This window comes from Euprymna scolopes, chromosome 23, assembly GCF_053919585.1.
Source record: "Euprymna scolopes isolate OS-2025 chromosome 23, ASM5391958v1, whole genome shotgun sequence".
NCBI classification, from domain to species: domain Eukaryota; kingdom Metazoa; phylum Mollusca; class Cephalopoda; order Sepiida; family Sepiolidae; genus Euprymna; species Euprymna scolopes.
The window spans coordinates 44135908-44150907 of NC_136504.1; the positions used below are offsets into that span (position 1 = coordinate 44135908).

At 32.5% G+C, this 15000-nt stretch overlaps 1 protein-coding gene across 1 annotated transcript in view; it reads left to right on the forward strand.

The window, feature by feature from the left end:
• Nucleotides 1–15000, forward strand: part of LOC145245857 (organic solute transporter subunit alpha-like) — a 99481-nt gene that overhangs the window by 66626 nt on the left and 17855 nt on the right. The window contains exons 5-6 of the mRNA XM_080107565.1: nt 3061–3134; nt 12621–12788. Of these exons, the coding sequence (XP_079963691.1) occupies nt 3061–3134; nt 12621–12788 (242 nt within the window). The remainder of the gene's footprint in view (nt 1–3060; nt 3135–12620; nt 12789–15000) is intronic.

The following is a 15000-nucleotide window of genomic DNA, read 5'->3' on the forward strand; positions in this document are numbered from 1 at the left end:
TGGTCACAAAGCGAGGACAAGCTGACATAATTTTCTTCACTACGAAAACATTCGCACCACATTCTCACCACATGCCTTCACTGATGTCAACACCCATCATATTAAATCGAAAAATGCTGTCATTAGGAATAAACAAAATATTTTTATAAACCAGCTATGTTGTGTTTTATTTACTGTCAGGTAGATATATTGTAGACCTGCAACAAAAGAAACAATTAGAAATTATATAGACTGAAAAACACATTGAATGACCAACTGTAGCAAATATATAACAACACTTCTCAACAACCTCAGTAGCTTCGCCATTCAAAAATCTTTTGTCCACATTTGAGTCTGGCCAGGATCAGATGGGTGACCATTTGGGAAGGCTAGGTGCTATAGGGATCACTCCGAGTCATAAGAAATTTCCAAGTTGGTATCTAGAGATGCATTAATTCACTTGAAGAGATGCACCCCTAGTCTTAATTAAGACATGCATCTGGGAGAAGGTAATTCGGATGACATCGGCAGCAGGATGTCGGATGGCCATGGAGGGGGATGAATCTCTAACAGATCAACAGTTCTATGGTTTTAAGAGTTACGTTATTCGACTGCAGCTATGCGGATTAGCTAAGGACATCGGATAGGTGCAAACAGGCGAGTCAGATGCCACTGTGCTGGGGGAAGGTAATGGCAACCCACACCATGTATTCTGCTAAGTTTAAATCATGTGATATCTTCAGAAGAATCGGACCAACAATGGACCCAAGCCTATTTCATCTATGGCATGGAAAATGACACGACATAAGAAGTAGAAGTCAGAAATTTCCTGAACTTCTACCGTTCACCCTTAACTTTTGTAATCACACTATCACCTGCTCCACCCTATGGGACTTACCCATTCATTCGCCAAAAAAAAAACTTCTGGATTGACCTTTACTCCTGATCTGAAACAGAACACGTACATCAAATGGTGGAAAAATGGTGGGAAAATGGTGGGAAAATGGTGGGATCCTTCTACTGCTTCAGTAGATATCTTACTGCTGATACAATTCTCTATCTATATAAAAGCCAAGTACGTCCAAGGATGGAGTACTGCTGCCATATCTGGGCAGTAGCTGCTAAAAACAGTCTATCCTGAGTCAAAAATAGACTTCGTAGCCTAGTGGGGGATACCCTTTTCTCTTCCCTGCAACCTCTCTCCCACAGAAGGGACGTTGCGAGCCTGTCTTTGTTTTAATGTTATTTCCATGGGACGTGCTCGTGTGAGTTCCAATCTCTGGTCCCCCTCGCCAATCTTTAGCTGAAACCACTGTCAATAATTTTGCCCACTCTTTATCCATGCCTAAATCAAAACGTAGATTCCATGGACAAAGCTTCTTTCTTAGAAGTGCACGCCTGTGGAACTCTCTTCCGTTTGCCTGTTTCCCACCTGACTACAACTTGGATCTCTTCAATTCCAACATAAACAAGTTTCTGATAAACCGACCCCTTAAGTAAGACACTTTATCAAATCTCCATTACTAGCGATTACTACGATATTATCCCATTGATTACTGTACACGTAATAACCCTTATCCACGAGTGGCCTCTGGGCCTTAATAAGTGGTGATTTCCATGTAAAAAAAAAAAAAAAAAAAAAAAATTCAGTGTTTAGTATGCTTGTGGGGAATTAATACGACACAACGCTAGATTACAGAATGTCTAACTTTACAGTCGGAAAATGCCGGCAACCTTTTCTCTGTTTTCACTTTCTTTTTTTTTTTTTTTTTTTTTTTTTCAATTTTTTTTTTTTTTTTTTTTTCTATACTCACCTTCATCGCAAACCAGACAAATTGTCACTTGGACGTAACGGGCTACTAACTAGGACCACGTCTAAGAAAGATTAACAAAATGTTGGTTTACATTACATTTAAACTTCTGCATATCAGGTATAGTCAGGGAAGCAGGTAACAGGAAGGGAATTCCAAAGTCTAGCTGTTCGAGGGAAGAAGCTATTAAAGTAGAAAGCCTTCTGGCATTTAGGGACCGCAACTTGTACAATATAGTCTTTTCTATCTCAACTCGTTTTAGAGTCTTTCTTTATGACCCTTTCCTAGGACCAAAGCACTTATGAAGCAAAATATATAGAGAAAAAAAATTTAACAATGTGTATGGAAATACCATGTGGACGAGTCATTAGAATTCTTGCCTCATAATTATATAACGTAGTCGTTATATGTCCATACTCGGAACCCACACGTTGTATGCAGAGTACCTCACAAGAAACAGAAGACAAGTAATAACTTGACTCATTTTTTTCCGTAAGAGCAACAGACATTTATTTACGGGTACTTTAACGTGATTATACTTGGTCTGTGCACATCTTCTAATTTTTATAATCTTTTTCCTTGTCATGACGTCATCTTGCACACGGCTCGGTCATTTGCCTACAGCTGCCATACACGCATCCACGCTCTATTATATAACTTTATTCCTCACCTTTTAATTTAATATATGAATTGCTCTTCTTAACCATCTCTTTCACGTGATCCCCGGTCCACACATACGTACTTCATTTGGATGCAGATATCATACATGCGTTTGCACTCTGCTACAATTAGTCGGTGATGGGTTTTATATTATCTAGCACCACCACGTGCCTGAAGAGAACCAAAGAGTTGTAAGTGAAATTTGTGCGATGAAATGATTTAGAAGCCATTGGGAGGACATTGCTCTCCACCAAGCATCAGTGCAATGCGCTCATTCCTTAGGATCTACATATAGAATCCAGGGTTGTATTATTGGCTCAGCGTTGGAGGTTTCGGAAGGAGTTGTAGTTGTAAGTATGCTATAAGTCGGCGTTGGATTTTTTTAAAATTTGACTTTGATTATTATAGAATATCAAAATCCAAAATTTAAAAATAAGGAGTCAGTCAGATATGTTGGAATTTTAGGAAACAGCGTTTGAGTCAGTCTGATCTTATACTTTCCAACTCTGCAACTCTGATGTCATAATAATCTTAAAAGATAATATCAACATATTTAATACCGCTTTCTTGCATCTATGACTAATTTAAAAAATTTTTTCCATTTATCCAGGTTTTCTCTTGTTGTGCTTTGGCTGGACTGTTCGTTCCTCGGTCGTTTCCAATGACGGAATTCCTATCTACCTTGTAAGTAAAAAAAAGAAAAAAGTTTAATCTATCTTTCGATCTGTTATAATATGACAGTCTTGTTATATAGTGCGTGTACGTCAGTTGGTCATCATTTAACGATTTATATTCCTATTTACAATGCCTCCCCACAGGACAGAGTTAGATACCAGGGTCGTTTTTTAACGTGGAGAACAGGAACAAAAATTAAAAATTGTCTCAGTCGTGAAGGACTTCTCCTCCACTGACAGAGAACAAGAAATTGAAGTGCAGCATCTGAAAAACAGATATTACACTGTGATCTCGGCCCAAAGGCCAGGTAAGCCCCGGCCTAGTTTTTTTTTTATGTCCACCAAGAGATTGTTAAGTGCATAGGTATATAAGTTATCTGTCTCTGACAATAAGAGGCAACCAGATGATTTTCTTAGGACAGGAATTTTATCCTTTCCCTTTTGGCGATATCTCCTGCATAAAAAAAAACAAAACAAAAAAAAAGCATCGATGTTTGTTAAGTTAACTAGGGACTGCCAAAATTCACCACAGAATTACCCCACCCTATATGTAACACGGTGTAACTTTATTATAAATTAATATTATTAGTATAACTTTTGTACCATTTAAAAGAAGGGCAAAATAAACCAGTAATAATTTAAAAAAAATTTTTTATCGAACGAAAATAATGAAATTGCGAGACGAAAATCGTGTTTACATAATTGGCGCTTTAAAATAACGTTCCCATGTAGTGGATATTCCGAACGTGAAAACATACCCGTATTTAATAAATCTAGCAAAAATCAACTAATGGTCAGATTTTCGGGAATTTTTGATACTTATCAATTTTAGGATGAAATTACATATAAAATGCAGTTTTTGTAAAATATATGAGGGGAAATATATTTTAGTGCGTGCCCCCCCCTCATTTATTTTTTCGAAATTCGAGCAAAATATATTTAAATCTATCGAAATTTCTATTTATTATGAAACATAAGAGTTTAAATAAGTAAAACATATTTATTTTTTAAAATTCAAATACACATATTGAACAAAAATTTACCTTAAAGTTGCAATTAAAAAATTGATATAAACTTAATATTATTATGTTTTTTTTTAAATAGCGTTTTTTTTTTTTTCAAATTAATATATACTATAATCAGTTGAATTGCCAAGAAAAAGAAACTTTGTAAACATTAATTAATTTTTAAAAGATTAAAATTCCATTATTTCAAAATATTCCATTACAACATAGATTTATTAATTGTGTTTAAATTTTTTTTTTTAAATATTAAGTTTTAATATAAACATGACTCTTGTTAGCTATTTTATCGCCAGATTAAAACCAATTTGAAAATATTATTGCACAAATATTAAACATTTTGTAGCCCTCCCTCATATTTTGTTTGTCTCTTTTTACCGAACAAAATATGGAACCCTGTAGATAACCAAATGAACATTCAGAAAAACCGTATTTCATATTTAATATACAAATGTTTATAATATTATTAATCATTAAACTGTGTAAATCTTAAAACCTAACAAAATTATAACAAAGATTAATTATTAATTGCAGTTTGAAGAAGATAAACAAAGGTTTTAAAAAATCATTAAGTCGCTTCTACTTTTCCATAGTTCGTATAGTTAACACAAATCTGACGTCACGGTAACATGCGGTCCATTTTTCACAATCGTTTGGCAGACTCTATAAGATATCGTTGACAAATCGTTTTAAGCAAAATCAATATTACTTACTGAATTGTCACGTCGAAAATAGTAATATATCCAAAAATTACGAAAATTCATCGAGTAGAGCAACTGCTATTGTGTTTGCAGTAAAAAAAAAAGTCTATTGAATGCCGATGCTAAAAATGTACAACATTTTTACCCCTCCCTTTATTTAAACATTCACCAAAAATCAGAAAATGAAGCAAATTTAATGAAATTTCCAGTGTTTATCAACTAATGATCGCGGAATATAATGAACTAATTATTTTTATTCAAATCTCATTGGAAATGTATTATTTTGTTTTAACAAAAAATACCTTTACTAAAGTTATGGTTTTCTGTAGTAAATAAAAAACGCAAGAATTTATTTTTGCTTTTTTTTTATATAAATAAAGCATTGTAATTTTTAACAATAAAAATAAAATAAAATAATTTTTATAGGAACATTACGAAAAAACTCCCTAAATCCGTATTAATAAATTCTATATAACCCGAAGAAAAATGAATTTCTCGAACTACCGATATTACCATTGAATTAAGCATTGCTTATTTAATATTTTCACACAAAAAAATTATAATTGCAAAAAGTATATCTACTTTCTTTTTAAAATTACGGGTTTTGCATAATTTTTATAAGCAAAATTTTAATAATTTCCTTGCTCGCAAAAAATGTGAAACTTTCGGCATAACATATTTTATATAATATTGTACAATAATTAAAAAAAAAAATAATTTAAAAACAGGAACATAGAAAAATAATTAAATTAAAAAATGCAAAAATTAGTATAAATGTTCAGAAAAGGAATCTACGGATGCGTGACTGGGGTGGAGGAACGAACTTCCTCCCTTTTAATTACTTGACGTCATTTTCACAGTCATTCGACTGCCTGAAATTTTGGGCCTTCGTAATTTTCGTGTTTACAAAATTTTAGTTTGTTGCGTTTTGCGAACGGCAGACCCACTCGGTTTTGGACTAATTAATTTATGTTTTGTACAAACTAGGTGTTTTTGTGTGTGTGTGTGGGGGGGGGGGTTATTTAATTCAATATCTTAGGACTTTACTAATTATCTTTGAAATAGATCCATAAAACTAATATTTATCTTTTAAAGGATTTTTACAATGAATTTATTTAACTTCAAAATTTAGCTGAATTGGGTAGCTCGCCGTGAAAACATTTTCATAACTTTTTTTTTTTTTTCACGTGTACAAATATTTTTTTCCTTTTGGAAATTAAGTTTAGTCCTTAATCTTTCAAATACAATCAAACAGTAGTCGGAAACCTACAAAAAATTATGACAAATCGGTTTTCAAAACTATGTCCCCCATTTTTGTCCGCCCATTTTTGCCCGTACCTAACTATTGACAACAAATATTGCAGCAATGACACAACTATTTTTTAGAAGTTATGTCCATTGCGTTAAAACTCCTACTGCCTAGTGCCTAACGTCTAAGAAAAATGCAATTTTACCCAATTTTACGTACTTTTAAATTACTTTTAACTATAAACAACTTTCTACTTGATCATTTCTCCTAATGTGTGGATATATTACTATTTTCCGCATGACAATTAAGTAAGTAATATTGTTTTTGCTTAAAACGACATTAAAAAAATCGATCTGTCGACTGTATGTTAACAAACACTAAAAACGTCTAACTTTTCTCTCATGGAAGGACAAGTAAATAGAAACGATTGTACATGTTTCGGGAGTGGAAAACATTGGCAAAATTTATCATAATAAGAAAACGCTGCTTTTTTCATATCTATATTTTTATAAAGTAATAGGGTTCGTGTGTTTCTGTCTGTGTGTACAGCTCTCCATCATCAACGAAATATAAAGGAGGTAAGAGGGTAGATCTCTCCTGGTAGAGAAACATTAGAACCCATTTTAGGATGTTTCTGTTATAGGAGACATAAGAATCTTTGCCTAATTTCTTTATATACTATTCTACAAACCACCCCCATATCGAATGACTTATGCTCATTTGCATATCACATTATATTAAATCTCTTTAACTAATTACCTCGACCTTATTACATATTGGAAATATTCTAATCATTTCAACTGTACTATTAACAAAATCTATTTAACATTTAATCTATCTATCTATATATCACATTATATTAAATCTCTTTAACTAATTACCTCGACCTATATATATCTATAAAAACAGAGATGTGTGTGCCACAGACGATTTCTGATTGGTTAATCCAATAATCACATTTCCTAAAAAACAATCATTTCTACGCTCTTACCTTTTACCATAAAATATTATGGCTTTATTTATTGTCCATCTTGGAAGGGTTTAATTTTTTAATATCTTGTTATTTACAAATTAAAAAAATACGAAACTATTATACGAAACTAAACTACACGAAACGCGCACACACGCACACACACACGTTCACTACCGTCACGTTGTTATGGCAACCAAACCCGCTGACTTACATAAACAGTAAACACACACAGTAAATGTGATTTTCTTCATTTTCTCATTTCACTCGTGGTCTTAAATTCATTTCGGGTTTGTATTACTGTACACATAGATTCGAATAAGTTGCCAAAAAACAAATATATAACAAATAAATGTTATCAAAGGCAAGATAAATTACTTTTCTACCAAACTAGATATATTTTTCGTGTTTTTATTCAATTTAACATGTTTATTCAGCTCGAAAAGCATACAGTGTTTACCGATGTATTGGAAAATTCAAGATGGCGGCCGATTCTCTCTTTAACACGGTAAGTTTGGAAAAAGGTGTAATAAATAAAAAACCGGTTAAAATACTGTTAAAAACTCGCTCAATATATGTTACCGTGACATAGGTTGACATATATTCGGCGGGTTTTTAATAGTATTTTGTATAGTTTTTTATTTATAACACCTTTTCCCAAACTTACGGTGTTAAAGAGGGTGTGAGACGCCATCTTGAATTTTCCAACACATCGGTAAACACTGTATGTTTTTCGAGCTGAATAAATATATTACATTGAATAAAAACACAAAAAATATATCTAGTTAGGTAGAAAAGTAACTTATCTTGCCTTTGATAACATGTATTTATATATTTGTTTTTGACTATTTTTTCGAATCTATGTGTACAGTAATACAAACCCACGATATGAATACTCACGTTGTTATATATATATATATATATATATATATATATATATATATATATATATATATATATATATATATATATATATAAATGAGATTATAGCAGTTAAAAAACATTTTTAAAACACACATACATATTTTTCAAAGTGATCAGAAATCGTATAAAAGTAAAAAGGGTAAATTTTTACTTACTTTCCAACTTAATCACCTTTAACATGACTTTTACAGTTTTTTTTTTAAATGGAATTCATTTACCAATACAAAAGAAATGAAAATGAATGAAGGGGGAGGGGAATAAAATAAAAACATTTTGGAAACAGAGTAAGTTTGAAAGAATTGCTTTGCACAGAAAGAAATTAATGAAAAAATAAAATTAAATTTCTTTTCTTTCTTGATTTTTTTTTAGTTTTTTATGAAAAAAGAAGTCAAAATTAAGACTATAAAAAACAATTTTTATTAAGAGCGAACCTCAGTCGTCAGGTCTGTAAAAAAGACGTGGAATAATAAATGTTTTCTAATACAAATTGTTTTTACTTATGTGTTCATTTGTCTCTTCGAAGTTCGTTTGTTTAATATATCGGTTTGCAATATAATTTTGTCATTCTGTCAGACTCAAATTTTAAATCTATATATCTATAAAAGTGAAAGTGTGTGTGTGTGTGTGTGTGTGTCTGTGTACATTTCCCTACGAAATAACTCTGTCAATTTTTAGTCTACAGACTCGAAATTTGATATACAGGGTACTGAGATTTGGAAAAATCTATGTGATCGGTTTTTAGCCAGAAATTTGGCGATTAAGGGGTCAAAGTTCAACGATTTGAGCTTTGAGAACTCTACCAAACTTCTCCGACAATTTTGGGTCTACACACTTTAAATTTTAGATATAGCTTCCGTGGACATGGATCTAACTTAATAACTTGATTTGAGCCCAAAACAATAAATTTTCAGGGGTCATAATAGGGGTCAAAGTTTAAAAAATTACCCCCTTTTTTTTGCTCAGCATACACCTCCAAACACCCGGGCAACGCCGGGCACCCATGCTAGTTGTAAATAAAACAATAAGGATTTTGTTTATGGTACTACGACTAACAACAGTTCAGTTTGTTTATTTTTATATCGAAATGTAACAACGGTAAAGCAACGGTTCAAGAAATATAACTCATCACGTACTAAAAACGACAAGCGTATATAGTGACTCGAGTGATCTCCCTTACACTAGTTTGAGTTTGATTATAAAGTACCTATTTACTATGCCTCCCCACGGGACAGAGTTAGACACCAGGGTCGTTTTTTAACGTGGAGAAAAGGTACAAAAATAAAAATTGTCTCAGTCGTGAAGGATTTCTCCTCCACCGAAAGAGAACAAGAAATGGAAGAACAGATACTACACTTTGATCTTGACCAAAAGGCCATGGGCATTCGCACACCAGTTATAATAATGGTACATTATTCGCTAACAATGTAAGGGGGATAACTCCATTTTACAAAAAGATTAGTTCATTTTTTTTATACGAAAATTTAGGACGCTGAAACTAACACAATTTAAAGGCATTGTAAGAAAATAAATTTGCGACTAATTAAAAATTATAAGTAAATGTTTAAATTTAAAAAGCAAAGAATGAAAACTTTACAAAAGAAAAGCACCTTTTTAATATAACAAAGTTTATAAGATTAATAACACAAAAGTTAAGTCTTTAACAAAAAAGAAGGAAAATGCAATGATAATTGCAGAGGAATCGTAAATTTTATTAAGTTTTAGGTGCTTGTTAAGATATAGTCGACAAGTCGATTTTTAAATGTACCGTTTTAAGAAAAAACAATATTATGTAATTAATTGTCATGTCGAAAATAGTAATATATCCAAAAATTACGAAAATTCATCAAGTAGAATAACTACTATTGTGTTTTTACTAACAAAAAAAAAAAGTCTATCAATATGAACAACAAATATTGCAGCTATGAAGAAGTAATCTAAAAATATTCGTTTCGGTGTTGTGTCCCTTGCGTGTAGACTACTAACGTTTAAGAAAAATGTGATTTTACCTAATTTTCCGTAAAATATTACTTTTAACTATAAATAACGTTCTACTCAGTGATTTTTTATAATTTTTGAATATATTACTATTTTTTCCATCACAATTAACTACATAATATTGTTTTTGACTAAAACGACATATTAAAAAAAAATCGATCTGTCAAGGACCAAATTTTGTTACATTAAAAAAAAATAGGAGTCGCAGTTTCCTTTTCTTTTGTAATATTTTCATCCACAGGATGCTAAAAGAAAAGGAAGCTACGACTGCTATTTTTTTAGGGGAACATTTAATAAAAAAATGTAATCGCACCATTCGTTTCTTTTTTTTTTATTCTTTGTTTTCTTTTGTTAATAAAAAATTTTGCTTAATAAAAATTACTATTCTTCTGCAACTATCATTACACTTTCTTTTGTTTTCGAAATGTTTTTTAGGTCGACATTTATTTATTTATTTTCATATGGTCGCGCGTTTCTTTTCTTACAATTTCTTGATATTGCGTTGCTTCCAGCGTCTTAAATTCTCGTATGAAAAAAACGAACGAAGCTCTTAGTAAAAGGGAGTTATCCTTCTTAGATAAATGACGAATTATGCTATTTATTTGCCTTCTCATCAAAATAAAAAGTTTTACCCATGTCCAAATACCTACATCTAAAATTTCAAGTCTTTAGACCTACAATTGGCGGAGGAATTTGGTAGAATCCGCAAAGGTCACCTATTTCAAATTTGACCTTTTGGCAGCCAAATTTTCGCCCCTAAACTGTTTGCATGTCTGAATACCCGTTATGTATAAATTTCCAATGTTTAGATCCAATATTGGCTGAGTAGTGTGCTAGACACCGTAAAGGTCAAATCTTTTGAATTTTGACCCGTTGGCAGCTCAAATTTTCGACCCAAACCGATTAACAAGCTTGTCCTATCTCTGAATATCCTTTATGTAAAATTTCAAATGTTTAGACAAGAAATTGACTGAGTAATTTGGTAGAGACCGCAGAGGTCAAATTTATTTTTTTAACTTTGACCCCAATTTGACACCTTAACATTTATTTTTTGGGTGGCTAAAATCAAATTTAAAAGTTTGATCCATGTCCAATTAACCTACATTTAAAATTTCAAGTGTTTAGACCCAAAATTGGCGGAGGAGTTTAGTAGAGTTTTCAAAGGGCAAATCGTCGAACTTTGACTCCTTGTCAGCCAATTATTATTATTATTATTATTATTATTATTATTATTATTAACTTACTTGATGAATTTTGCTCTGATTGTCATCTTTTAAATGAGTTTTGCGTGTTTTGACTTACCGTTCTTTTAAGTATTCTTAAGTATCTTCTTCCTGTTTATTTTGTTTTTGAATACCATGTTATATATATATATATATATATATATATATATATATATATATATATATATATATATTATCGTCTCTGAAGAGCATCACAATAAACCAGAGACAATATTTTTCATTACGATTTGCCAATGGAGCGTTAGATGGTAAAAAAAAAAAAAAAAAAAATAATAATAAATAAATAAATAAAATTCGCCGAAATAAAATATAAATAAAAATTGGGATTGTGGACTGATTTTTTACTTTGGTCATTATCGTGCAAACACCTGCGACATCTACAACCGACAGTGCAAATCCAGGACCGGACCGGCTTATTCAGCCACCGTCGATGGCGTTAGTCTCCAAGTCTGAAGGATTCCTTACCTATTAACTAAAGAATAAAATAGCTAACTTGTTCCCCAATCAACCAAAATGCATTCTGATGGATTTACTTTTGCGATTAAATTATTTTCAAATAGGATTTTAAAGGTTCGTTTCATGTTATTCGATAAGATTTTTGATTGAAATAAATATTTGAGTAATTGCAATTAAATAAAATAAATAAATAATTCAATGCGTTTGACGTTCCTGAATTTTGAAGATGAGGATTGGTTATCCATATTATTTGGATTCATCGGATTACCGTTCTCATCTTGAGCTCGATTTTCACAACGTTTCGGTCGATGTAACCTCCGACCTTCTTCAGGTGTATCTTCTCAAACTCTGGAATGTTTCTCCCAAACTCGGGAATTTGGACGGAATTTCGAGCGGAATCCTTTATTTACTTCACGAGGGTAGCATGCTCTTGTTTCGTAAGCCATGGCTGGATAGAGGTCCTAAGTAATTGGCAGATATATTTTTTCGGTCGCCCACACTGAGGATTGAACCTTCAACTATTTTCAATTGATTTTTCCAAGTACTCTAACCACTGCGCCACGTGTATAATTATTAAAGTTGTATATTCGCGAGGGGAACACACCGACACACGTGAAGTTGTCTTAGAATGTTATTAATATGGAGATTTTGGTACTAGTGCTCTTATTGATCCGTGATGAAATAATAACGTTATTATTTAGAAAGCCAATCTTAACATAGGGTGGGGAGGATCTTTTGTACCTATTCTCTGCTTTAACCTTACAATTTAATAATAAAAAGAAGATATTGTAAAACTTTAAACTTGAAAATACTATTTAAAAAATAGCGCGGATCAATAAATGCACTAGCACCGAGATTTTTTTATTCGTTATTTTATTATTATTATTTTATTATTTATTTAAAACCGGAAGTTTGTCTTTGTTGTTTTGTTTCAGTTATTTGTCGGTGGCGATGTTCATCTTCCAACGAATGATTGTTTTGTTTATCGCCGGTGAAAGCAATTTGGTCCGCGTGTTTCACGACTCTCATCTTCCTCTTGCCGTACCGCCATTATGCTGCATCTGTGCCTGCATTTGTAAGCACTTTCCTGTCAAAGTCTCCACGTAAGTAAAAACCGTTTTTTGTTTTTTAATGTACTGATGATCCTCCGCTTATCAAGGCCCAAAGGCCACTTGAGGATAAGAGTTAATGAGTTTCTATGGTGGACAGCTAGACAACACCATGAAGATTGGTAAAGCTTGTTGAAACTAAGACAGAATTTGATTATTTAAGAGAACAAATCTGCAAGAATTTGTGAACATTAGACTTGAAAATGACTATGCTGTATTCAGCTGGGAAACAGCCTCGTGGTATTGAAGAATAATTCTTGGAAAGAAACTATGCTTATGGAAGTTAAAGCCTTCTACTCTAATAGCTTCTTCTCTCAAACTGCTAGACTTTAGAATTCTCTTCCGGGTCCCTGCTTCCCTGACTATACCGACAGGTAGAAGTTTAAGTGTAATGTGAACAGATATCTCGCTGCCCAACTCCCTACATAGTATCCATGTAAACTTCTTCACAAATAGTGGCACTGTGTCTTGTTTGGGGTGAAAATAATTTTTTTTTTTTTAAAAAAAGGAGAAAAGAAAATTCTTTACAGTGGTTGTAGAGAGATGAGTTTTTTGTTGTGAATGTTTTACAGGAGAAAGGACCATAGATTGGAGCTCAGTCGAGCACCTACCATAAAAATAATGATAGAATAGAAAAAAAGACTAGCAACCACACGTTTGTGGGAAAGAGGCTGTAGAGAAGAGAAGAGGATATCTTCCCACTAGATTTCGAAGTCGATTTTGTGCTCTGTCAAGACAAGAAAGAGTGCCCTGAGCGGCACATCCCCAGATGTGGCAACAGTACTTCGGTTAAATATTGGATGAATATAATTTCCTTGGTTGAGAATAACAGGAAGTAGGGTTCAGTTGAGGTCAGCTTAGTGTACTCAGATTTCAGCTTGACCTCCTCTGTGCTGGAGGCAGGTGTGAAGTTACATAGCCCAAATATAAATAACTCATCATATCGCTTGGAAGCAGATTGGATGAAATAAGGCTAAGCAGTTATTATCGACCGTTTCCTGTCTTCTTCACTGCACAATGATTGAGAACAAATGAACATAAACGAATAAACCTCTTTTTGTCTTCAACCATTGTCTTTGTTTTGCTCTTGGAAACAAACCTCGCTCATGGAAGTTCCATTTAGTTTTAGGTACACAAAGAAAGAAAGGAAAATTATTTATAGTGGTCATAGCCAGATGAGTTTTTTTGTCGTGAATTTTTTGCTGAGGCAGGGGAGTATAAATTGGAGCTCAGTCGAATACCTACCATGAAAATGTCGATAGAGAAGAAAAAGACTAGTAATGTCTCTTCTGTGAAAAAGGGCGCTCTTTCCAATCAATATATTGTGAGAATGTAGAGGAAACAGCAATATCAAAGAATAACATGTACAGACAAATAGTTTATACTAGCAGGGAGACTCGACGTTGTCCGGGATTAAATAATAATCAACAAATGCTTCACACTCTCATATTTTTATTGTCATCGAAATTGGTGAAATCAGCCATTTTTCAATCAAATCGATTGATTGCCTCCTCTAGCTGAATATACATTGCACTGTAGAGAACCTACTGTTGATTTTATAAAATCATTTTTTATATATAACGGCTTGAATTAAAGTTTAAAAGACAAAAGTCAAGTATTATGGCTCAATTGGGATCTAAACAGAAGCATTCATCTCTAACGCGACCCTGTCATATCAAAGAGCCTACTGTTGATTTTATATGCTGAGCCTTTCTACTTGTGCAGTAATAAAAATTTCTTAAATGCACTTGTGGTGTTAGACTGTATAAGTTGTAAACATTGCCTGTTCCTTCTGTCGTCGGATTTTTTCAACGATCGTTTATCGATTCTTATCAATATTCCAATACAAAACCTATCTAAGAACATTTCCAGGCAAATAAAGCACATTTGTGTGATATTTCCAAAAAGTCGACCCAGCCGTTTAGGAGTCCATAGAGAACACACACACAGTTCCTTTTTTATAATGTAGTTTATATAATAAGCAATTTCATGTTTGTACATATGTTATCACCCAAAGATGTAAAAAATGAGACCGCCCAATATGCAATACAAAATGTAATGTATAAAATTTTCATCTGATGTAGCTAATGTTTGGAACGTAAAACTCGACTAGAAATACATTTTCTTGGCCTTTGGGTTAGGATCAAAATGAAATTATTTTTAATAAAAAAGATTTATTTACTTATGTATACATTTATTAAGAACA